This window comes from Populus nigra, chromosome 17, assembly GCF_951802175.1.
Source record: "Populus nigra chromosome 17, ddPopNigr1.1, whole genome shotgun sequence".
Lineage (NCBI taxonomy): Eukaryota > Viridiplantae > Streptophyta > Magnoliopsida > Malpighiales > Salicaceae > Populus > Populus nigra.
Window position 1 is genome coordinate 9,739,133 of NC_084868.1, and position 25,006 is coordinate 9,764,138.

Consider the following 25,006-nt stretch of genomic DNA (forward strand, 5'->3'; position numbering starts at 1 on the left):
CCCTTGTATGATACAAGGAGTCACTGTTTCCCTGAAGCTCGTTTTCCTACTTCAGTGGTTCATCAATGCCATAAAATAACAAAAGCAGGACCGTGTCCCCTCAATTTCATCTTGCAGCGCTACAAAATGGAAGAAGAGCAAGTGAAACCTCAAAACGACAACGCTTTCACTGAAGACGACGACGACCCTCCAACGTTAAGTTCACACGCTCTGGCTGCTTTGAAAGAGTTCCTCCAACAACAACAACCCATCACTGACCAAACTTCACAAACCGACGGAGAAGGTTCTGAAACCGGAGAGAAAGTAGCCTTAGTAGCAGAGGACTGGAGGCTTAGCCAGTTTTGGTACGACCCGTTAACCGCAGAGACTGTAGCAAACGAGGTTCTTGCTTTATTAACCAATCCCAGTTCACTCGCAGTTTGTATCGCTTGTCCAACTCTTTATGCTTACATCAAGGTAGTACACAAAATTGAAACTTTTGAACTGGGTTTTGCTTCTTTTTTTAGTGGGTGCTGTTAATTTTCTTGGTTTTTGGGTAAGTGGGTTCTTTTTTTGTTGGCAGAAAATTGATCCGAGTGTGAATGTGCAATTACTGGAGTATGACAAGAGATTTGAGCAATATGGGAGTGATTTCACGTTTTATGATTATAATAAACCAGAAGATTTGCCTGGTCAACTTAAGCATTCTTTTCAAGTTGTTGTTGCAGATCCTCCTTATTTGGTTAGTTATAAAGTTTGCCTTTCTTTTAACTTAAATTTGTGTTAATTCATGTTGTTTTTGCCATGTAATTAGTTTCTAGTATTACTAGTGCTTATAATAAAAATTCGTATACAGTTAAAAATGTGTTTCAAGGATTATTTTATTAGGATTTTACAGACTCCTAATGCAAGATGTATGGAATGTTATTTAATAGGGTATCTTTTTTTTGTTTTGACTGAAAGATTGAAGATGTCTGTTTTACTTGTTTTATGTTAAGGTTGCCAAGGAGAAGATTTTGTGGTACCTGTCTGTGCCATATTTGGTTTTGAACTGTTGTATTATTGGTTGAATAATTAGATATCCTTTGTTCAGGCATAGTGACCTACTTAGAAGATCTCTAATATTTGTTTTCTTTTTTTCTGGTTATTTTATTACAGATTTTGTTGTGCCATAATTTCTACTTGATCGGTAATTCCTTGTACATGTTTAGTAAGCTTCAGGTTTTCAATTTTGTTCAACTGTGTCTTGTAGTCCCTGGTGGATATATATGCAAGGAAGCTTGTTTCTTGTCATTGTGCCCTGGATCTTTCCCTCTTTTTTTTTTTTTTTTTTGTTTCTGTTTAGTTGATAAACAGCAAACTGTTCAATAGTCATGTGAAAAGGCCATGGTCTCATTTAACTGATGCTTATGATGGCAGAGTCAGGAGTGTTTAGAAAAGGTTGCTCAAGCAATTTCTTTTCTTGCAATACCAGGAAAATCATATTTGCTTCTACTCACAGGTAAACATTGATCGTTCTCCATCCTACTGTGATTGCTTTTGATTCATAAGCTCTTTCTCATTTGCAAGCTCTGGTGAGTCTGCTAAATGATGCTACTAGTCCAATCTCAGCAATCTGTAAATTTGGCTTGTTTACAACATCCACTTTACATCTCTTTACTCTATTTGGAGTGACAAAGTGCTTATAGGGTTCTAGATTATTATGCTTGCCTTCCCCTAAATTTTCTGTTGCCTAGTTTTGATTCTCTTTCCCTGTCTCTTAATTTTTTATGCCATTTTCCTCTCTTTTAGAATCCCTCCTATCGCAGCAAAACTTACTTGTGTGATATTATCTTGGTTGACAATTGGATTTGGACCTTTTGCAAGAAAGTTGTGGGATTTTTAAATTTGTTTGGTAGAGAATATGTGAGTTTTGGACCTGATCTCAAAAAATACAAGGGATCTCTTGAATCTGGGATAAATACACATGGGTTTTCACTAGAGATGCTAGTCTTGTTCTTGTTGCTCAAATCTGTTGATGGAATTACCATTAAGTGGATTATTAGCGGGTTTATAGATCACTTTGGTATAATTGATCAGAACAAGAAAAAACAATAAAGAGAAATCACCTTGTTCTTTGTTGATGGAAATTGAGGGCTTAGAGAAGATTCTTGCAAAATATTTAATTTAGGGGACGGTAATCTACTGGTATTTGTTCTTGTTTTAATGTGTAATCTCTTTCTTGCTTGGTCTTGGACTGCTTGTAATGATGGAAATTTTTTGTTACTAGCTCTTAGTATCTTTTTCCTCTTGCAATTAATTAGTTTGATTAAAATGAAGAGATGTGATGTGGACGTTCTAGATGTGAGTATTGAAAAGCAAGTGTTAGAGTGAGTGTTGCTAGCACTCCAAACGAAGTTGCATTGTATTTTCTTTCCAGCTTTCTGGTGAATCTGATGGATTATATATTCTTGACTTGTAGGAGACGTGCAGAAGGATAGGGCAGCTGAGCTCTTAGGATTGCATTCATGTGGTTTTAGGCCTCAACATTCTAGCAAACTTGGGAATGAATTTAGGCTATTCACAAACTATGACCCTGGAATGAGACTAGGAGGGTGGGAGCTGGAGAAATAGATCTTTTCTCTCACCATGGATCCGGTGAGTTAATATTGTTGAAAACTTGCAAGTATGTACTTTTAGTAGAGTACCGTATGGCATTTGCACATTGCCTAAAAACTTAGCAGAATATATGAACTATACATTGTCCAAGCTCAAAGTTTAACTCTGGCTTAGTTCATCGTATGTGGGCAGAATTTGGACCATTGATTCGATGCAGAGAATGATTATAATGGGAGCCTTTCCTTTAACAATAAATGGAAAAGTCGAGGTAGATCGATGCATTTAAGAATGCTTACACTATTGACGTGGGTGTATGGTGCCAAATTTTCAGCTTCCTCCTGAACCCCAGGATATCTTCTGCTTATTTTAATTTTTGAACTCTGGGAAATTTTAGTTTGTAATTTTGGATATGTGAATTAGTCCAATGCAAACTGTCTAGAGAGAATTTTTGAGATTTTAAATCAGAACCGCTTTCAGATGTGCTCTTGCTCTAGCTGAGTAAAACTCACAGGTTGTACTTCAATCAACTAGTTTTTGTCACATCCCTCTCCTAATTACTTGGTATCTTTGATATATTCACTATAGGATAGTGCTAGCTAAGTAAACCAACCTCTCTAATTGCTTCTTATTGTTACCTAATCAGTTAAAACATGTATAAATATACATAACTTGGGAACTTATATGACATCTTGTTGTCTTGTCTTGATCATTCACTTATAATTTACATCTTTACACATAGTTGTCATATTGATCTATCACACGCCAAAAGAGTTCGTGCATGATATATGTTTACATATGCATTTACATGTGTAATGACCCATACTAAAAAACTAACCTATAAAAGATACAATAGCATCACTTAAGTTTCAAGCTAGGATTCCAAAGAAACTTTGGTTGGTCACTTTGGTTCTTTGAAAATAATTCATCAACTGCTAATGAGATAACCTAGTGAATTCATCAACATGTATGCCCAACATCAATATCTCATATCCATATACCACCACATTGGTAGCATATGTAATATATAGGTGGCCATAATTTCTTTGAATGCAAGCTTTACTCTTTTCACATATCACGTGCAATTATATCAACACAATATTTGGGCTAAAACTTATCTTTTGCTTTAGAAGAACACATCATAATTCAATCGTTCACAATCATACTCTTATTTAGCAACTATCATATGGAGTTTCTATTGAAAACTAAGGTTATACATATATATTATGAAAATCCAGCAAACATTTAAAGAACTTCTTCATACATAAAAGCATCTAAAACTATAGGATTTATGCATACTTATCAATTTAGTCACTCATTTTAAGCTTTAGCCCTCTTTCTTTTCTTTCCTTTCTCTTATAACCTCACAAACCATCTTTGATTTTCTTTCTAACAATTCTATTGAATCTAATCCCCAATACGTCACAATTTGTTCTTGGAATATATGGTTTGGTGGTGTTAATTTGTATGATGGGTGTTTAGCTCTCTTTTAGGTTCAAGAAATGGAAGAAAAGGATGTGGTTAGTTCTGAAAATCTTAAAGGAAAGCACCTCTCTACCTTTCTTTGGACACCTCATGGCTCATGACGTGCCAAAACTTCATGCAAAATTTATTAAACTTTTAACGATTTGATGACATCTCAACATTGAAAGATACATGAAAGATGACACCAGATTATTTAAGGGTAGCAACACAAAATTTTGTGTTTCCTGTGAAAATGGAAACATACAATACAAAATGTTTTAGAAAGAGGGCCAGAATAGAGCTTGTTATGTGATATTTTTTAAAATCTATTTTTATTTAATTATACAAAAATTAAAATAAATATTTGTAAGAAAGACAACATTTAAATTCATGAAAAAATATATTTTTTTAGTCAAAACTGTCATTTCTTATCTATGTAGTTTTTTTTTTTTAGGTTTAGTAATAATATGTCCTTTTATTAGCAACATGATTTATGGAATAAAAATTAATGGCAATTAAAAAAGATATTCGTTAAAATTATAATGACTTAAATTAAATAGGTAAAAAACATGTCTTCTTAATAATAAATAAAACTTCCTTTTTTTTATTCATGTACATATATCTTTAATTGTTTTGATGATAACTTTTATTAGAAGCATTGTTTCTTTTTTTAAAAAAAAAAAAACTTATTATGATCCTGAAGACATGTTTTATACAAAAAAAAAATCAATGAATTAATCATTTCTGCCGACTTGTGTGAATCATTCTAAAAAAAAAATTATATAAAAAATTTAAAACAAAAAATTAACAAAATAGATATAAGTATTAATGAGAAATGTTTTAAATTTCTTTTGCATATTAAGTGATATATAATTATTTATAAAGTAATTGTTAATAAATTTAATTTTCTTTAAAAATGTGATATAATTGGATAGTTTTAATAAATTTATTTAAAGTTAATTTTATTTTAAAATTTAAATAAAAAATAAGATTAAATATTTTTTAATAAACAGGACAGGCGCGCTTGAGTTTGCACACTTGGCCTAAAAGAAAAGGCCTAGTTAAGCATGTCCTAGAAGATCAGGCTCACGTGCCTTGTTTTTTTCAATAGAAATTGTCTTATGGTTCATATTTCAGCCATCTCTTGTGGCTTGAAAGTCAAAGCCATAGTTTTTAAATTCAAAAATCTATTTTTCAACTTGTTTTTTCTCTAAACACCTAAACAATATTTTAGGTACCTATTAAACTATTTTAACCTAAAAGCACTACCCAATCACTCAAAAACCTCAAAAATAGATTAAATAAAAAAAATGTTCCAAAAGCCTAATTTTTTTTTTTTGACATGATGAAAAATTCCAATGGCCTCCATAAAACTCCTCTCTACAAGATAAAAATATTGACACTAAAATTGATCTTTCTTGTAGCGTGAATGTACCCGATCATCATTTTCTTTCTCCTCTCATTTTTAAACGACTTTCTCTCTCATCTCTCAACACTCAATGATTGAAACATGCAAATTAAAGTTTAGGACAAAAACATAAAAATCTAAAACCTTAAGGACCAAATAATACAAACAACCTCCATGAAACCCTTCTCTACAAGATAAAAATATTGACACTGAGATAAGTTATTTTTGTAGCATAAATATGCTTGAACGACCTTTTCTTTGATCTTTTATTTTTTATGACTTTCTCTCTCCTCTTTAACACTCAATGATTGAAACGTGAAAAATAAAGTTTAGGATCGAGATGTAAAATCCTAAAACTTTAAGGACCAAATAATACATAAATTGAAACTTCAAGAACCAAACGGGATAGTTTGGTGTCTTTTGAACAATGTGTTCAATTTTTTTGTTTATTTTGATCATTGTTCTTTGATTTCTTTTAACTATAACCCAAAATTCTATTTCGCAACATGATCTTTAATTTAACATCAGAATTTTCTTCGACAGGTCACATATATGAGAGGATGTAAAGTGAAAACAAAATCCTTAATAAATAAAAACTATAAATATAAAAAATAAAATTCAAGAAAGAAAAAAACACAATGTATAAATAAATAGTTTTGAGTCTACAATGTTTACAGCGAGGGGCTACATTGCTTGTGTAGTAGTCTAACTAGACGAGAGCTCAAGCTACGCTGCTAGTCTGTTCTAATTTTTCATAAAATATTTAGGCATCACAAGTGTGTTTTAAAAAAGAAAAAAAATAAAAATCTAATAACCCGAATCATAGCCTCGACCAACCAATTAGCCTTGGAAAAATCTAGTCAAAACTTGTTGACCTTTTTCTTTTTTAAAGAGGAACAATGTCATTTTACATGTTTATAAAATAAAAAAGAGGGTTGACTTGGATCAATCCACTTGATCCGAGTTAATTCAAGTCAATTAACCTGACCCGTGACTAGGGATTTGCTTCGGGTTCATCCCTGGATTTGGTTTGAAAAGTATGTGACAAATGAATTTTAAAACCTGAGACACATGTTATTAGAAGTGAAGCACCATACATGGAAAAACATAGAATTCTAATCTTCAACAAATCAAATGTTAAAAAATGTAATCGAGAAAAAAATCAATAAAATAAAATAATCTAAAATAAAAAATTACAATCTCGACCCGATAATTTAAATCGTGAACCAGGTGATCCAAGGCCTCTGTTGGGCCAGGTTCCAACAAAAATAAAAGGAGGATTAACCCGAAATCATCTAATTAAAAAATAGGATTGACCTGCAACCCAATAAGCCATGAGAAAACTTATTCAAAATCCTTTGACCTTTTTTTTTCTCTATTTTGTTTTTCAAAATAATGTCATTTTTATATGTTTATATATATATAAAAAATGGGTTGACATGGGTCAACCAACCTTACACGGGTCAACCCACTTGACTTGTTACCTAGGTTAACTCTTAGACATGTGATCCCGGACTTGCCCTGGATTGACCTCTAGGTTGAGTTTAAAAGTTATGTCATAGATAACTTTTAAAACTCGTGGCATGAGTCATTACATCGGAATCACCATATATGAGAAACTGAGAAGCCCATTCCTTGACAAATTAAATGCTGAATAACAAAATTAGAAAAAAAAAACAATTGCATGAAATAATTTAAAATAAAAATTAGTAATTAAAATAATGAGGGTGAAAATAAAAATAAATTACAGGGCAAGAAAAAATCTTTGATTGGAGGGTTAAATTGAAAAATAAAGGACCAAAAAAAAATAAAAGTATAAGGACCAAATTAGAGAAAAAAAACACATCAAACTTGGATTGAATGATGAAATTAAAAACCACCAAAATCTTGATAAAAAGGCCAAGGAAAAATTAGAAATTAAAAGAACAAGTACCAAATTGAAAAATATTATATATGAAAAATTAGAATTGATGACTAAATTGAAAATAAAAAAGGTTTTACAAAAGGACCAGGGAAAAAAATCAGAAATTAAAACGTTAAGGACCAAAGTGGAAAAAATAAAATACCTAAAATTAGAATTGAAGGACTAAATTGAAAACAAATAAAACTTTTATAAAATTATCAAAGAAAAATTAAAAAAATAAAGACTAAAATTGAAATAACAAACAAAAAGAGAAAAACTTGTATTTATTGCGAGGAAAGAGAAAATAAAAAGAGAGAAAATCAATTGGTAACAAACCGCCAAATTATCGATGACATGCGCTGCATCAGGTGGAAAAGAACATAGCGATGTATTCAATGATATGGTGGAAGAGCTTGTTCAATAACCAGAAGGCACTACACACACCGTTCAAAAAATAGTGCTTGCAATTTTATTGATTAAAAGGTTAATATTTTAAGAGAAAAATACTAAATTATCCTTCATGTAGAGATTTACCATAAAACCTATTTAAAAAGATAAAAGACTCTTGAATCCACTGTCATTTTTTCCTTTGCTACAAGGGAAAAGTTGACTTTTTATTGTTCTAATGAAAACAAAAGGTATAATTTTTTTTTTATGAAATTAAGGATGATTATATTATTTAATTGTTTAAAAATTATGGAAGATATATATATACCTGTACAATCTTTAAATGATTAATAAACTGTGTAAAAAAATCTAAAATACGCCGACTTATGGTTTTCCTTGGAAAGGATAAAAGCATTATTTTACTTTAGCCAGCGGTGAATATAAAAATGTGTATGAATACAGTAAATTTGACTTCTGATTTAATTGTTTTTTTATATAAAATTACAAGAGAAACCACCATAGAACGCAGGGTCAATTACTATTCGTTCCTTGGTGACTGACGTGTCATTCAACTTGGACTAAGGGTCGTCTATGACCACAGATTATTAACCGCCAAAACTATCTTAAATATTGAACAATATTACAAATACACCCTCACTATAAGAGCCTCACATCTTTTATCCACGGCTGCGTATCTCCTTCTTCCAAAAGGAAAGGGACCCTTTCACTGAATCCAGCCTCGCCATCAACAGCTTTTCGCAAATCCAACAATCAAGCATCTCGATCCAGGTACTCCATCCCTCCCTCTTTCTCTCACTTTTTGAATTTTTTTGATAAAAAACATATAATTTCAATTTTGAATTGGACAAAATTAATCTGCGAGTTAACAGTAAACTGAGCAATTAAGAGCTAGTGAGTTTTAAAGATTAAAACTTGGTTTAGTTTAGTTGCTTGCTTTAGTGTTGAGTTAGTTCTCTGCTTATTAGTTTCCGGGGGGTATAATTCTGTGTTTTTTTTTGTTCGTTGCTGTGTGTTTTTTCCATGCAGAGTAGACAAAATGTCGTCGCGTTTCTGGACACAGGTTGGTGAAGTTTGCTAATTTTAATTTTGTTATTTCATACTCAAGGAGAAGGGCACGGTGCTATTTATGGTATTTTTAGTTTTGTTGTTTTGGGTGTTCTTATTTTACTTTGTGATTTTGTTATAGGGTGGGAGTGACTCTGACGAGGAGGAGAGTGAAAATGATGAAGATGAGGTTGAGAAGGAAGAAGCTGGGGAGTCTACTGCCCAATCTGCTCAAAACAGATATCTTAGAGAAACTGCTAGTGATAGTGATGACTCTGATGATCAAAAACGTGTGGTCAGGTCAGCCAAAGACAAACGTTTTGAAGAGCTGTCAGCCACTGTTGATCAAATAAAGAATGCAATGAAGATTAATGACTGGGTCAGCTTGCAAGAGAGCTTTGATAAGATTAATAAGCAACTTGAGAAAGTCATGCGGGTGATGGAATCAGAGAAGGCCCCTGCTCTTTACATCAAAGCTCTAGTAATGCTCGAAGATTTCTTGAATCAAGCTTTGGCGAATAAGGAAGCAAAAAAGAAAATGAGCAGCAGCAATGCCAAGGCGTTGAATGCAATGAAGCAAAAATTGAAGAAAAACAATAAACAATATGAAGACCAAATTAATAAATATAGAGAACACCCTGAAAGTGAGGAAGAACCAGAGGCTGAAGAGGAGTCTGAAGAGGAGGATGAGTCAGATTTGGAGTTTGAGGAGGACCCTTCTAAGATCGCAATGTCCAATGAGGAGGATGAGGATAATGTGGATGACCAAACTGAAAAGGACGGGGGCTGGGAGAAGATGATGAGTAAGAAAGATAAGCTCATGGATAAGCAGTTTGCAAAAGATCCTAGTGAAATCACCTGGGATATTGTAAACAAGAAGTTTAAAGAAATTGTTGCTGCCCGGGGAAGGAGGGGCACTGGAAGGTTTGAGCAGGTTGAGCAGCTAACTTTCCTGACAAAGGTTGCTAAGACCCCTGCACAGAAGTTGGAGATTCTATTTAGTGTGGTCTCTGCCCAGTTTGATGTGAGTCCAGGTCTCAGCGGGCACATGCCAATCAATGTCTGGAAAAATTGTGTTCAGAACATGCTTATTATTCTTGACATTCTGGAACAGTATCCTAGCATTGTAGTGGATGACACAGTTGAGCCTGATGAGAATGAAACCCAAAAAGGAGGAGACCATAATGGTCCAATTCGGATTTGGGGAAACTTAGTGGCTTTTCTTGAGAGGATAGATACTGAGTTCTTCAAGAGTTTGCAGTGCATTGATCCACATACGCATGAGTACGTTGAGAGACTGCAGGATGAACCAATGTTTTTAGTTCTTGCTCAGAATGCCCAAGAATATTTAGAGCATGTTGGAGACCTTAAAGCTGCAGCAAAGGTTGCTTTGAAACGAGTTGAGCTGATCTATTACAAACCGCAAGAGGTTTATGATGCCATGAGAAAGTTGGTTGAACAAACAGAAGATGGAGGCAATGGTGAGGAGCCTAAGGTTGAGGGAAGTAGGGGTTCCTCTGCATTTGTTGTTACTTCTGAGCTTGTGTCTCGAAAGCCTACCTTTCCTGAGAATAGCAGAACGATGATGGATGCTTTAGTCTCCCTCATTTACAAGTCTGGAGATGAGCGGACCAAAGCTCGTGCTATGCTCTGTGATATCTACCATCATGCTCTCCTGGATGAGTTCTCAACCTCCCGTGACCTGTTATTGATGAGTCACCTGCAAGATAATATTCAGCACATGGACATTTCAAGCCAGATACTTTTTAACAGGGCTATGGCACAGCTTGGTTTATGTGCATTCCGTGTTGGGATGATCACTGAAGCACATGGCTGCCTTTTTGAGTTATATTCTGGTGGGAGGGTGAAAGAGTTGCTTGCACAAGGTGTTTCACAAAGTCGATATCATGAGAAGACTCAAGAACAGGTGCTGCTCTTCTTCTTATTTTCTAATGATTATTTTTTGTCATACTTGCTGTGCTTAAGGAGTTGCTTTTGTTATTTCTGTGGAGACTGTAAAGCTAAGCTGTAGTTTGTCTCATAATTCAAGCTGGGTGAAGGACAGTTTACTTGTCTCGAGAAGCTCATGATTTTGCTTGGATAAGCAGTCAACAATAGCTGCCAGGGCTGATTTTGTTTCTGGACATTTAGCTCATTGTTTTGAGTTGAATGCTGAGGGCTATGCTTACAGTCTAGGCACCAGATTTAATCACTTGTCATGTACTTCAGCTTTATATACTAAGTTTTGATTTCTATGTGTTCATCATGTTTTTTTTTAACTCTTATATTTTGTATCCTAGTTAAAACAGGTTCTAGATTAGTTGCATCGATCATGTTTATTCAGACTCTTATTATTTGCTGACAATTATGTGCAAATGTTGTGTATTGTGATTTGATTTATCACCCATCCATTTCTTTGCAAGTATAAGTGTTTATTTCTTGTGATATTCAGCATGTAATTCTTGAAGATGTGGTCCATTTTTTGTCATACATACATTTTCACAAATAAACTGTCCTAGGTTAATCATTGTGAATGTTTCTTCACAATAATTATGGTGATAATTATGATGGAGAAAATACCACTGGACTTTGTAATTTCATTTTTTGTGAGGAGTGGTCCTATCTATATATTCAGTTGCAGTTGATTTTAGATGCATGTATATGCATATATATTCAGTTGATTTTAGATGCGTGTATGAGTATATATTCAGTGCTATCAATGCCCGTATTAGTGTATGTAACTAGAGCAAGCATTTGGTCTTTTATCGCAATGCAGTAAATATTCCACCTTTCATATCTCATCTTGAGTAAAATTTTAAAAGCTCATGGATTATGAAAAAATAAGACCTATGAATTGCCGTTGAGCATGAATATGTTGCTCTACATTTGTTAGCTTCAGTGAATAAACTTAAAGTCTTGGATATATCATTTTTTACACAGCTTTTTTCTTGGGTAAATGCTGCTCTTAGATTTATATCCGTCATATTTGATCATTTGTCCAAGGACACCTACTCACTGGCGCAACTAATTGATTTAAACAGGAAAGACTGGAAAGGAGACGTCAGATGCCATATCATATGCACATAAATCTTGAGCTTCTAGAGTCTGTTCATCTAATTTGTGCAATGCTGCTGGAGGTCCCCAACATGGCAGCCAACATTTATGATGCTAAGCGCAAAGTCATTAGCAAGACATTTAGGCGGTCGCTCGAGGTAACTGAGAGGCAAACTTTCACTGGTCCTCCTGAAAATGTCAGGGATCATGTAATGGCTGCTACACGGGCCCTTACCAAAGGAGACTTCCAGAAGGCCTTTGATGTTATCAACTCTCTTGATGTCTGGAAGCTCCTCAGAGATAGAGATGGTGTTCTTGAAATGCTCAAAGCCAAGATAAAGGAAGAAGCTCTGAGGACCTACCTCTTTTCCTACTCTTCCTCCTATGATTCAGTGGGCTTGGACCTGCTGAGCAAAATGTTTGGCCTTTCACCAATCCAGACTCGGATCATTGTAAGCAAAATGATGATCAATGAGGAGCTCCATGCAAGTTGGGACCAGCCAACTCAGTGCATCGTCTTCTATGACATTGAGCGCACATGGTTGCAGGCTCTGGCATTCCAGCTGACAGAGAAGCTGTCAATCCTTGTTGAAAGTAATGAAAGAGCAATAGAGACTAGGATTGGTGGTGGTGGTCTGGATTTGCCTCAGAGGCGGAGAGAAGGCCAGGATTTCGCTAATGCGGCTGCCTCAGGTGGTAAGTGGCAAGAAAACTCATCTTTCATTCAGGGAAGGCCAGGTTATAGCCGTTCTGGATATAGTGGTGGTGGAAGATCCCAGGACCTAGGCCAAGTTGTTGGGGGTGGCCATTCGAGGGGGGCTGGTCACTTACGAGCAGGAGGTGGATATTCTGGAGGCTCAAGGTATCAGGATGGTTCATCTCGCATGGTTAATCTCCAAAGGGGAGCTCGTGCTTGAAGAAATTTTGCTAGAAACCACTGGAAAGAGATTACAACAACCAATTTTCTGCTTTTCTAATTGCTCTTGATATTGATAGGAACCTTATTTGGAATCGAGTAGTAAACTAGGAAGTTTGTTTTGTTGTTTCCATTTCTTGTCAAACACTCTTCATTATCAGAACTCGTCTTTGTGGAAATCTCGATCAAAATAATGAACTCCATCACAGTCATCCTGTTTCTAGCTGCTTTTGCTTGCACGTAGTTGTGACTGTCTGTCTGTTTACTGAGAAGAAATGAAGTAGAGGAATTAAATGGTGAAAGAATAATCCGTGCTGTATGCTAACCCTCTGGTATTTTTCACTTTCACCAGCAGTATTGATTTCCAGTTATCAAATAATATACCATGCATGTCATGTGACATGTACTCATTCCACGTAAGTGCTATTTAGAATAAATAAATAAATTAAAAGGGTTAATGCCTCGCAGCTCACACATCTCTCTGTTACTTTCCTTGCAGGATTGTGGTTTATATGGAGGCATAATTATTCTAACTTATCATGATAACTACAGCGGGGATGTCGGGCTTTTGCACCTGAGTAGCTACCTAGTAGTTGATTGTCATGCAGCCTGGGAAACTACTGATAATAGTTGTAATGTTACTGCTCCGATTTTTGGCAACGTCCAGAGTCAGATGCAGTTAAGTTGGATGCGGACGGAAGCTCTCTTTGAAACCCAGGACGAATTGGTTTTGGTGGTCTCGTCAAGAATCGGGATGACAAATGGCTAATGGATTTCTCAGGTTTTGCAGGTTACAGTCAGAACAAACCTTCTTCCAGAACTATTGGCCCTTAAACATGGCTAGCTGGTTGCTTGGAATCAAGGTTACAGTCAAATTGTTTGTAATTTAGATTGCTTGGAAGCATTACACCTAGTGCATGATAATCATACTCAGTTCCATCGCCCAGGGCAGTTATCATGGATATCAGAAATATTTTAGCCACAGATTTGGAGGTTTATATCTATCATAAGTTAAATGAAGCTAACTCCTGTGCTTATTTCTTAGCCAAGATGGGAGCTGAACAGATGATTGAGTTTTTTATTTGGAATTCTCCTTCCCCATAGATTTCTTGTTTACTTGTTAGTTATCTCAAGGGACGCTAGTTTTCTTCTTCTCTTTTTTCATTCCACTGTACCAAAAAAAAATACATCTCTATGTTGTTATTACCACTCCTGTGCGTGACATTTTTATTACCATTGCACCTTCTGTCAATTAATATTGCTAGAATAGTAAAAAATTAACACGTGTCACATACTCGCGCCGTGAAATTTTTATTGAAGCATATTTTGATCCCTAAAATTTCTTAAGAAATGTAAAAGGAGAGTTGAGAGAGGAAGCTAGTGAGGATTTCAAATTGAAAAAATGGCAAGGAAACAAGGCGAAGGATCAGAAAGTTATTTTATGTTTAAAAAATATATTTTTTTAAAAAAAAAAACTTCAAAACACTATAGTTACTGATTAAAAAAAATCAAAACACTTCGTTATTTTATGTTCTGTAGAAGGGTATTAAAAGAAAATAAAGTAAAAGGCACTTCCTTAATCATATTTTAAAGTATCAAATCCCAAATGGGAAAACATTAAAAGAAGAAATGGAAATTTTAGTAAAATACAAACTAAATTAATGGTTCATTGGCATGATTATTTATGTTTTTACGTTTTAAAACTATTTTAAATAAAATTTATTTTTTATTTTTTTTCTTTACTTTAATTTATTTTTTTAGTATTTTTATATATTTTAACATGTTAATATCAAAAATAAATTTTAAAAAATAAAAAATAAATATTATTTTAATATATTTTTTTTTAAAAAATATTTTTAAAAAATAATCATTATCATAATACCATTAAAGCTCAATAAACATAATATGGACCAACTAAACCACAAGCGATCAAACTATAAATCCCTAAATAAAAGTTGAAACACGTTATAATGAAAATTACATCCTTAAATTTGGTTAGAAAAAGTTGTTTAATCTATTATTTTGAGATTCATTAATTTTTTTTATGGTGATAATATTTGTCTTCTTCATAGTACATTGATTGTCTTCTCAATTCATATTACCTGCTGTCCCAACTTCTGACAGAAATTGGCATAGAACTAACAATACGAACACAATAGTATCTGTTATAGATGGATTAGATAGGAACACAGGATGGATTTTGAAGCGTTTCTGGTCTGAATGTTCGTAGCTGACAAGGGTTATGGGCAGAAATATGAGCCCTCCCTTGAAGCCTCGGTGCTTTCCTCAACCTGACACTGAATCACTACTATCCTTCTGTGCCTGATCTGGTCTTGGAATCCCATGCGTGACGCTGATTCCATGTAAAGAACTACCTTTGAGTGCACTAAGTGCATCTAACCTCGAGTCCCTGTCTTTAATATAACTTAATAATTTGTCTTGAATATCTATAGAAATAATATCTTTTTCCCTGAGTAGATTTATGAAGCCCTCTGCATTATCCATGTCCCCGGAGTCTTTCAAGTGCTGCAAACAGGCAACCCAACTTACAGTGCTGGGTCTGCTCCTTGGTCCAGATAAAACTATCATTTCCTTCATTGCTTCCACCGCCTTTGGAGTTTGATTATGCTGAAGATACCCTTTTGCCAATAAATACCATGTATTTGCATTAGGTTTTGTACCATTTGATATTGTTCTCTGCAGAAGCATTTCAGCCTTCTCCAAAAGACCTTTCCTAGAATAAGCATCGACAAGGAAGTTTGGAATGATGATGTCACCACATAACTTTTGGGATTCCCACTCCTCAAAAATCTTCTCTGCGCTTTCAAGGTCATCAAACTTCAACAGAGAGGTAATGACACTAATATTTGTCCGATTCCCAACATGCTTCCTGTGAAGTTCCCAAACCCTCAAGACATCTTCTTTTGTCCCAGTTGTGGCATATTGTGTCATAAGGTAATCATATGGTGTACTTCGTCTTTCTCCAGTAATCAGTCTCTCGCATCTCTTTAGCTTTTCCAGAGCTTTGTCCAAAAGCCCAACTTTTGAATAGCCATTTGCCACAGTAGCATAAGTGGCCCAGTCCAAAACAACATTGGGATCAGATTCTATCCTTTTTAGAGTCTTCTCCATTCCCTCAATGTCAGAAGCGGCTGCATATGAACTTAGACGTATGCAATACGCAAATTTATCAAAAGCAATGCCATTTTCCTCCATTTCTCGCATCAGAGGGTCAAGTTTCTCAGTGTTCCCGGTCTTGTAATAAAGGTTAAGCATGACTGTGAAAATTAAGGGTTTTCTGGCAAAACCCAATTCCCTCATTCTCTGCATCACAGCCTCTGCTTTTTCCACAGATTTTACATAGGCATAGCAGTTGAGAAGTGCACCATAACTCTCAAGTCCTTTTAATTTTGTTGGAATGTTATTGAAATAGTTTTCTACTTGTTCTATCCCATGAACTTTCGAGATCAAGTCCAGCCGCACTGCAACAGCACGTGATGTCAGAGCAAGATATCTTTTGTCAGTCATCCACATCGAAATCTGGGAAAAAGTAGTAAGATCCACAAATTAGTAACCCGCATTATAAAATCATAATATCATTAAAAATAAAGATAACATCCAAGATATCATCATTTATCTAACATACATTAGAATCACTAACATGAATATATTGTTACGCAAGAGAAGCAGAGATGAAGGACAACAAAGAAGCAGTGTCAGAATCCCACAGCATCACATGCATATAGAATGTCGAGCATGACAATGCAATTGATTATTAAGTACATTAACTTCAAAGCCTTATACTACTTGTGTGAAGTGGCACAATAACGTTATTCAATGACCATTAGCATGCTGGCTGAAAGCTCATTTATGGCAGAGTTTTACCTGAACATACAACTGAATTCAAACATAAAATCAAGGGGAATATACTAATTTCATTTCTAAATTTTAAAAGGTCACGCTCTCTAATCACAAGAATGTAAAAATAAGAGAAAGATCATATGGTAAGAGACATTCCTACCATAAATAACATAAACTAGTCCAAACTTAATTGGACAAAAAATAATTAGAAATTTATGTTAAGGAGTTTATAACAATACATCATGATAAGCTGATTCCGGTTTACCCGAAGAACTCATGTGGTGCAACTTAGATGTAACTTTGATCATAATGAGAACAATACTTCTTTTGAAAAGAAGAAGAAGATGAAGATATTAGTAAAAGGAAGAATTTGTAATAGCATTTTTCTCTTATGGGATACTAAAATAAAAGTAAACACAGAATTGCTTCTCTGAAAATCAGATAAAAGTAATGACACTAAAAGCTTCAGTAGAAACCTACTATTTATTTGTGTAAAACCATTTAATAGAAGTGTAGAAATGGGCTACATGACAACGCTATAAAGAAGTTTTCTAAGTCATCATCTGTTATTGAAAACATTTGAAGAAAAAAAAACGACAATACTATAAACAAATTATCTAACTCATAATTCACTTCCTGATGATATTTGAGAAAATCAAAATTTGGGATTTCTTCACTTCTTATATATATATATATATTGGATTTCTTAACTTCTGGTTACCCCTTAATTTGAGTAGAAAACTTGGAGTAACTAGTATGCGAGTAACTTTAATTTTTGAGACCTAAATGGAGTCAAGATTCATAAAAACAAAATCCAATTTACTTCGCAAACATGAAACAACATAAGCATCTTAAAAGCAAAACAGTCATCACTAATCTATAAAAGAAAAAACACTAAAAAAATCATTGTTAATAGTTGCTTAATTCAGGAGACCCACAATGGTATCTCAACAAGCAAAAGCAAACCCTTTTCATATCATAAAAAATTATGTGAACCCAAAAAAAAGTTCTCAATCAAATTCATTTCTTTACACTTCAAAGGTTCCCACTTTATAAAAAGGAAATTTCAAAAAAAATTATGGGATTAAATACCTCAAGAGCATGATGATAACGCCTGTAATGACGTAACTCCTTGATTAGGGCATGGATTAAATCTTCCCAAATAGTTTCTCCTTCTTGAATCCATTTGTCGAGAACTGGAATCACTGAGACATTGTGGTCTCTGATTCTTGAAAGACGACGTGACAGTCGAGTGAAGGGGCCTTTCCACGGTGGCTCTCTAGATCTTGGGTTTTGTATTTTTGAGTAAAAAAATCGAATGCCCACTACGTTTTTGGGATTCAAGCGACTGATCGTAGAGGATACATAGGCTAATCGAAGGAGATTCATTTGCTGCAAAGAATACCAATAGCAACTGTGAATTTGAGAGAGAAGGGTTCAAGGAGGGTTTTAAAGAAGATAGTGGGCTGGTGATTTTGGCCCAACTTGAATGTTAAAGTTACAAATGAATATGGGTCTATTTGAGATTATAATTAAAAGAAAATTAAGTATTTTTAAAAAAATATATTAAAAACATTATTTTTATTATTAAAACATCAAAATAATCTAAAAATATATATATAAAAATTAATTTAAATTTTAAAAAATTTAGAAATTAAATTTTTTAAAAAAACACAATTTAATAGGGATATCTTGTATTTCTATAAAATAATAATAAAAAAAATCAAATCATACAAACCGGAACGCCTCAGTCATTTTCCTACCTCAATTTTTGAGAGCCTGATATATATATATATCAAATATCATGTCAATAGATATTTAGCAAGTCAGCGGTATTTTTTTTTTAACATAAAAATATATTTAAATAATGATAACTAAGTCAACTTGAGTTTATTTGATTAACTTATTGTTTGAGATAATCTAAAAAAATAAATAAATAACAAAAAATTTAAGATTCAATAATCTAATATTAAAAAATAAAATTAAAAAATAAAATTAAATTGGATTAATTTTCAAAACAAGCAATTTTGATTATGAGATCAAAATGACTATTTACAAAACCAAAAACAAATCTTAAATAAAATTCTTAACCATCAAAATAAGATAACCAAATCTGTTATAAAAAATAATGAAAAAAATAATGAGGGATTTAATAAAAAAATAAAAAAAAGAATAGACAAAGAGAAATTAAAACAATGAGAACCAAAATTGGATAAAAAAACAAATGAAATAAAATGTGAGGGACAAAATTGAAAAATTAAAAAAAAAACAATTAAAAAATAAAAACTAAATCTAAAAAAAAAAGAACTAAAATAAAATATTGAGAGACAAAATTAAAAGAAAACGACAAGAACAAAATAAAATAAAAACAACAATCAAGAGAATAAATATCATACTTAATATAAAAACAAAACAAAATCAAATGAAAATAGGTGAAACTAAAGAAGAAAAAAACAATCTAAAACAAAGAAGAACCAATAAAAAAGAGGATTATAATTAAATTTTTTCTCCATTATTTTTTATCAAAATAATATAATATTTTTCTTTTTAGATGAATAAAATTTCAAGTGATTAGTTACGAAAAAATCATGTCAATAACTATTGATTTTTTTTTTTTTGCTATTATTTTTTTATCAAAATAATTTTATTTTTACTTCCTGCATAATAAAAATCTAATCCTGATGACCCTGATTATTCGACCCAACTCATGACTCAGGATATGATAAGAATCAACTCTTAGGTCGAGTTTTAAAAGTTTTAAAATTATGATAAAAAAAATTAAGTATTAAATGTAATATGAATATTCAATAAAATTAAACAATAAAGATAAAATTAAAAATTAAAAAAATAAAATAAAATCAAAGTATCTTAGGCAAGCAGCTGTGATGTGGATTGCTCGAGTGTCGTACATCACTACTGGAGCATGGCATATAAGTTGCCATACCCTTTTTCCCTTTTGCATCTTTGTACTGCACAGCATTTGAATCTCTAACTAATGTTGGTCCAAGTAAGATTAAGGAATGCTTCTGTTTTTCAAACAAAGATACTGGATAAGCCACTCCAATTTAATTGTCAATATTCAATTGAGTAAGGGGAAAAAAAGAGGGGAAATCGATCAGCTTGGTATGCACATCAGTCATCACTGCTATCCTCCTCTGGACTTGAGGACTCCAGGGTGGTGGTGTTTGCATCCAGAGAAAAGCCTTTCAGAGCCCTGAATACATCTAAATATGAGTCCCAATACAAGTCAAAGATCTGTCTTGAATATCTAAAGAAGGAATAAAATTACTGTTATATGCATATAAATTGAAAGTGACACCTTCTGTCTACCTTAATGTTCTCCTAGATGATATAATCCTTGATGGGATGAGTTTAAACCATGATATTGACTGGGATTATGGTCTCTGCCCCCAGTTCACATTTATGGACATCTGATACATTTCATTTGACCCCCAGCAAACCATGAAATGCATTTGCTTGCGAGCTAATTCTGAAACAAACCATCTATACAGCACAGAACAAATAGCTTGATTTGCGTTATAACTTGGGCTACAGTAAATGGACTTCCCCAACTAAATCCATGGTCCTCGTGCTAGTTGGAGCTTTCACTTCATAAAGTTCCCTGGAATTGTATCTGATATCTTCCTTTGTTGCGGTTCTATTTGGTCTGCAATGGCTGTAACAATCTCTGGCTTTAGTTTCGCTTCAATAGCACTGAAGAATCACAATCCAAATTCGAAGAACATGGTGCATCTGAGATTGTTATCAGATGTGTATTATAATTCAGTTATCCTGAACATTGACAAAGATGATATCCTTATATCCCGGTTAACAAATTCAACGGCTTCCTCCTGGTCTCCTCTTCCAAGTTTTTCAGACAGGCCTACACACTGTCATTACCTGGGGTCCAGCTGTGCCTAGAAACCAGGGTTGCTTTTTGGTCATTTCCGCTCGCTATTGAAGAAACCTTATTGCTGAATAAGACCACGAACATGCTTCAGTTTTCCATGTATTTGACATTTGCCTTGTTGATAAGGTCCTAAGGATTTTCATTTCTAAAAGACCAGGTAAAAGAACTAATTTTTGCACGATAATGGGAGTTAAGTTCACTCAGGAGTTTACCCAGCAAATCTGCAAGAAGTTGCTTGATCATGGACCAAATCACTGCTAACTAAAAGACTGCCAGAAGAAACATCATCCCCCAATTTTTCAGATTTCTGTGTGCCTTTTTTTTCTCTACCTGATTTGCAATAATTGCCAACCCCCTCTGATCTTAAAATTCAAGTTAATTGTTATTCAAAGCACCCAGCACATCTGAGCTTCACTTCGCATTCTTAATGTGATTCAACAATCTTTCTTGAATATCCAAGGAAATAATATAATTATCCCTAAGTAGGTCCATGAAATTCATCAGTTTCCCCAAATCTCCCTCCACTTTCAAGTACCCCAAACAGTTAGCTAAAATTTCATTGCTTGGCTTCCACATTCGTCCAGAAACCACTACTGCTTTCTTCATTGCTTCCACGGCCTTCAGAGTTTGGCCATTCTGAAGATACCCTGTTGCCAAATGGTACCATGTTTTTGCATTAGGTTCCCCTCCTTCTGATATTGCCCTATCAATTAATCTTTCAGCCTTCTCCACGAGACCTTTTCTCGAATAGGCATCAATAAGGAAGTTTGGAATATGGATATCATAACAAGAATGATTCTGGAACTCCCACTCCTCAAAAATCTTTTCTGCATTTTCAAAGTCATCTAACTTCAATAGAGAGGTTATGATACTAATATATGCCTCTTTGTAAACCTTCTCGTTTTTCTTGTAAAGTTCCCAAATTCTTAAGACTTCATTTGTCTTCCCAGTTGCAGCATATAGGGTGATTAGAGAATCATATGCTGTTCCCCTTCTTTTACCAGTAACTAGTCTCTCAGATTTCTCCAGCATTTCCAGAGCCTTGTCAACAAGTCCAACTTTTATATATCCTTTTGCAGCAGCAGTGTACGAGGTCCAGTCCAAGAAAACGTTGGGATCAGATTCCATTTTTGCCAGAGTCTTCTCAATGCCTACAATGTCAGAAACAGATGCGTATGCACTCAGTTGTATGGAATGTGCAAATTTGTCACAGCCAATACCATTTTGTTCCATTTCTTGCATCAGACTGTTGATTTTCTCAGGGTTTCCAGTCTGATAATAAAAATTAAGGATGACATTGTAAACCAACAATGTGTTGGCAAAACCTAGGCTCTTCATCTCCTGCACGACAGACTCTGCTTTTTCCACCAATTTTGCTTTGGCATAGCAGTTGAGGAGTGCACTATAAACCTTTAGAACCTTTAAGTGTTGTGGAGTGTTATTGAAGAGCTTCTGTGCTTGTTCTATCCCATGAACCTTTGAGATCAAGTCCAGCTGAACGGTGACATCTTGTGATGCAAGTTCAAAGTACCCACTGTCAGTCATCCACGTTGAAATCTGGGAGAATTTTAATCAGACATGCTTCTCAGGAAATGAGATTGTGAAATAATAAAAATATTTTTTTTGAGAAATGAAAGAAAGAATCAGCTAAAAGTTTATCCATCAAATTAAGTATAATGAACTTATTCCCCGCGGCCATAGAAGCTAGAATGCTACCATAGTTGAGCTTTTATGCGTCAACTGCCATGAAAGGCACAACAACAGGAAATAACGTGGAATTAATCCAGCATAAATTGCAAATAAAATTTCAAGCAGGATATCTTGATTGTTTTCTTGAATTAGTATTATGATTACACATTACTTCCATAATGATATCCTGTGCTCTATCAATCTGCCTTTTGTAGTCGCACATCAGCAGCATAATTTAACATGCAATATCAAGCCATATTGGTCAGGACTGAAAATGTGTCCAAATATCAGTTCGTGGACTCCGCCCACCCCCACTTCATCAACCAAGAAGCATAAGCTCTCCGTGATAAGAGTTTTGCTGTTATAAATCAGCCATAATCAACAAGCCTAGCAGGACCACATCATACCAAGAATGGGCCATTGACAGCAAGCTCATGCTATCACATTTTCGACTCGGCCTAAAATTAACTATCAGCACCAGCACCACCAAAACTTGTAGGAAAGCAGTAGTTGCTCTACCTAATAGGCAACGGTAGTGAGTTCCAAATGTGTTGCTAGTGGGATGAACATACTTTGAGTTGATTGAACACAATAACACAACGTGACATTACCCAGAGATACTTAAAACCAACACAACCCCCCCCCCCCCCCCAAACTAACTCAAAATTGAGATTATTAGACTTGTTTTTCAAATAAATCGATAATTAGACATTTGGGGCCAAATCAAAAACTTCAGACAACATGTTTCTGTCCTTCATTGTCCTCTTCTCGGTACCCCAAATACAAAAACAGAAAGCTATATAAAAAATAGCAAACACTCATTAAGCAATCAAATTGGTTGTTCTCAAGAACCCACTGGGTTCAATCAAAACCAATTTCAGTATGCACGCATCACACACACAAACATATATATATATATACCTCAAGAGCATGAGCATATCGTTTATGGAACCGGAGCTCCTTGATGAATTCACGGAGCTGATTTTTGTTGACGGGTTGTCGTTCAAGGACCCATTGATTGAGAAATAGTGAAATGGTGATCCTTTGATCTGCAAGTGACGATATTCTGTTGTACAGCACGTTCATTGCATCTGTCCATGGCTTTTTTGTTCTTCCAGTTGGGGTTGTCGAGTACGAACGATTAATGATAAGTGGCTGTCTTCGAGGACCCATTACAGTGTTTCTGATGATCCTGTGGTGCAGTGTTTTAACGGTTAATGGAACAAGTTTCATCGTCTTGAAGACTGACATAGACATGGCTAGCTAGAGGAAGAGAGGGAGAGAGTGAGCCTGGTTTTTAATGAATTATTTATTATTTTTGAGGTGAGTGAGGTATTGAAGGTGTCTACTGTCTGCCATCGTTAAGATCAAGAAGAAATCTACGAGGGCTCTTGATTTTACTATTCATCCCTTCACAAGTCTTTGTGAATTCATACAATGACTTGTTTTTTTTCTTTTAATTTTTTATCATTTTTTTTATTTAGTTATTAGATATTGTATTTATTAGTGTTTGAATTTCCTTATTTGTTCTGATTTAATTTTAATAGGTTATCATGTTCTTTAAAAAGTGTCATTTTTCATTTTTGTGCATTTTACAAAATAAATCAACATTACTATTTAGAACAGATTGAGAGTTAGGGAGCTAAAATTAAAAAGTATAAAAGATAAATAGCATTTTTTTTATAAAAAAAAAAAGGGTTGTATCCAGACCTTAATTTTATTTATTTCTATGTTGAAAAAAGAGTTACAGAAAAGAGAAAAAAAGAGTTGGTAGGTCAAATTTCATTGATAAAAATAATTAAATTTTATATCAAAATACTCTCCTTGACAAAGGAAATGAGATTAAGATGTTTTCAAGATTCTATGTTATAAAAAATTGATCAATATTAAAGATTTTTTTTTATGTTGATTTTGTGTTATTCTACTGAAATGGGTTTTTTTTTATGAGATTAATTTTTGAGGTTATAATGATGTTTTTCCATTGTTTTTAAGTGAAAATAAATTCTTTTAAAAAAATTAGTTTATTGGGTAAAAATTACTCAACTTAATTTTTCAACCACTTTTATAGTGGTAAGAAACCTGGGAGGTAAGCAGATGTGTCATTTATCTTTATATTTTTTAAAAATAAAATAAATTGAGGCGCATGACTAGTCTTCTACCCCCTTTGATATAAAAAAATAAAAGGTTGGGTGCACGGGTCTAGCCTTGTAGGCTTGCATGTGGCTTTTTTATTTAACGAGGTCAAGTTTGTTTGGGCTACCTAGGCTCAAGCGTCTAGTTTTTTTTTTAACTTTTATCTTTTTTTAATTTAGATTAGTTAAAATAGATTAGTTAAATATGTATTTGGCTTGCCGAGTATTCGATTTTAATTTAAATAAATTGAAATTAATTAATAAAAAAGTTGTGTTTTTTTTAATAAAATATCATTTAATTTTTACTTAATTTCCTAATAAAATTAGAACACTTAAAAAAATAGGTTTACGAGCCTTGAGATTAAAATATTTAATTTTTAAATAGATTATTTTCCTTTTATTTATCTTTTAGCCCTTGAAATTTCATAAGAGAGAGGATTATTGAAAATAAAGGGGAGTGAGAAATTAATTGGTCGACTATATTTCAACCACTAAAGAGATTGATTTTAATATTAATGAATTTCTTTTGACAAGAGTAGATTCATTGATGAGATGTTATTTTACCATTCATGTAACCTTAAAAAATATATATAGAATTGGGAATTTTTGTTTGGTTATGTAACACTCCACCCCACTAGTAAGG

The 25,006-nt window shown here is 33.8% G+C and overlaps 3 protein-coding genes across 7 annotated transcripts; 2 read left to right on the forward strand and 1 right to left on the reverse strand.

The window, feature by feature from the left end:
• Positions 1-3,117, forward strand: LOC133676720 (uncharacterized). Of its 4 annotated transcripts, none has more exons than XM_062098447.1 (5): positions 2-456; positions 563-721; positions 1,399-1,480; positions 2,441-2,616; positions 2,752-3,117. In XM_062098447.1, exons 1-4 carry the CDS (start codon positions 127-129, stop codon positions 2,590-2,592), a joined length of 723 nt encoding a protein of 240 aa, XP_061954431.1. In that variant the 5' UTR covers positions 2-126; the 3' UTR covers positions 2,593-2,616; positions 2,752-3,117. The 4 variants fall into 4 exon arrangements, with proteins under 4 accessions (XP_061954432.1, XP_061954431.1, XP_061954429.1 ...); XM_062098446.1 differs by having other exon boundaries at positions 3-456; positions 2,770-3,117; XM_062098445.1 differs by having other exon boundaries at positions 2,441-3,117.
• Positions 3,118-8,405: 5,288 nt separating this feature from the next.
• LOC133677353 (eukaryotic translation initiation factor 3 subunit C-like) lies at positions 8,406-12,997 on the forward strand. 2 transcript variants are annotated; one of them, XM_062099338.1, is made up of 4 exons: positions 8,406-8,525; positions 8,784-8,817; positions 8,944-10,728; positions 11,843-12,997. In XM_062099338.1, the coding sequence occupies exons 2-4, from the start codon at positions 8,794-8,796 to the stop codon at positions 12,770-12,772; spliced, it is 2,739 nt and encodes a 912-aa protein (XP_061955322.1). In that variant the 5' UTR covers positions 8,406-8,525; positions 8,784-8,793; the 3' UTR covers positions 12,773-12,997. The 2 variants fall into 2 exon arrangements, with proteins under 2 accessions (XP_061955322.1, XP_061955323.1); XM_062099339.1 differs by having other exon boundaries at positions 8,408-8,525; positions 8,789-8,817.
• Positions 12,998-14,761: 1,764 nt separating this feature from the next.
• Positions 14,762-23,642, reverse strand: LOC133677567 (uncharacterized). Its single transcript, XM_062099646.1, has 7 exons — positions 23,153-23,642; positions 20,958-22,099; positions 20,755-20,811; positions 20,242-20,346; positions 20,094-20,136; positions 17,725-18,054; positions 14,762-16,311 (listed from the first exon to the last, which is right to left on the reverse strand). The coding sequence occupies exons 1-7, from the start codon at positions 23,486-23,488 to the stop codon at positions 15,058-15,060; spliced, it is 3,267 nt and encodes a 1,088-aa protein (XP_061955630.1). The 5' UTR covers positions 23,489-23,642; the 3' UTR covers positions 14,762-15,057.
• Between the last annotated feature and the right edge of the window lie 1,364 nt (positions 23,643-25,006).

Coding starts and splice junctions, on each gene's coding strand:
- LOC133676720 (XM_062098445.1), top strand. CDS start 127: ATGGAAGAAGAGCAAGTGAAACCTCAAAACGACAACGCTTTCACTGAA. Junction 457..562: donor CTCTTTATGCTTACATCAAG/GTAGTACACAAA, acceptor TTTTGTTGGCAG/AAAATTGATCCGAGTGTGAA. Junction 722..1,398: donor TTGCAGATCCTCCTTATTTG/GTTAGTTATAAA, acceptor TTATGATGGCAG/AGTCAGGAGTGTTTAGAAAA.
- LOC133677353 (XM_062099338.1), top strand. CDS start 8,794: ATGTCGTCGCGTTTCTGGACACAG. Junction 8,818..8,943: donor CGTCGCGTTTCTGGACACAG/GTTGGTGAAGTT, acceptor ATTTTGTTATAG/GGTGGGAGTGACTCTGACGA. Junction 10,729..11,842: donor ATGAGAAGACTCAAGAACAG/GTGCTGCTCTTC, acceptor TGATTTAAACAG/GAAAGACTGGAAAGGAGACG.
- LOC133677567 (XM_062099646.1), bottom strand. CDS start 23,488: ATGTCTATGTCAGTCTTCAAGACGATGAAACTTGTTCCATTAACCGTT. Junction 20,137..20,241: donor ATTCCAGGGAACTTTATGAA/GTGAAAGCTCCA, acceptor TGTGCTGTATAG/ATGGTTTGTTTCAGAATTAG. Junction 16,312..17,724: donor GTTATCATCATGCTCTTGAG/GTATTTAATCCC, acceptor ACTTTTTCCCAG/ATTTCGATGTGGATGACTGA.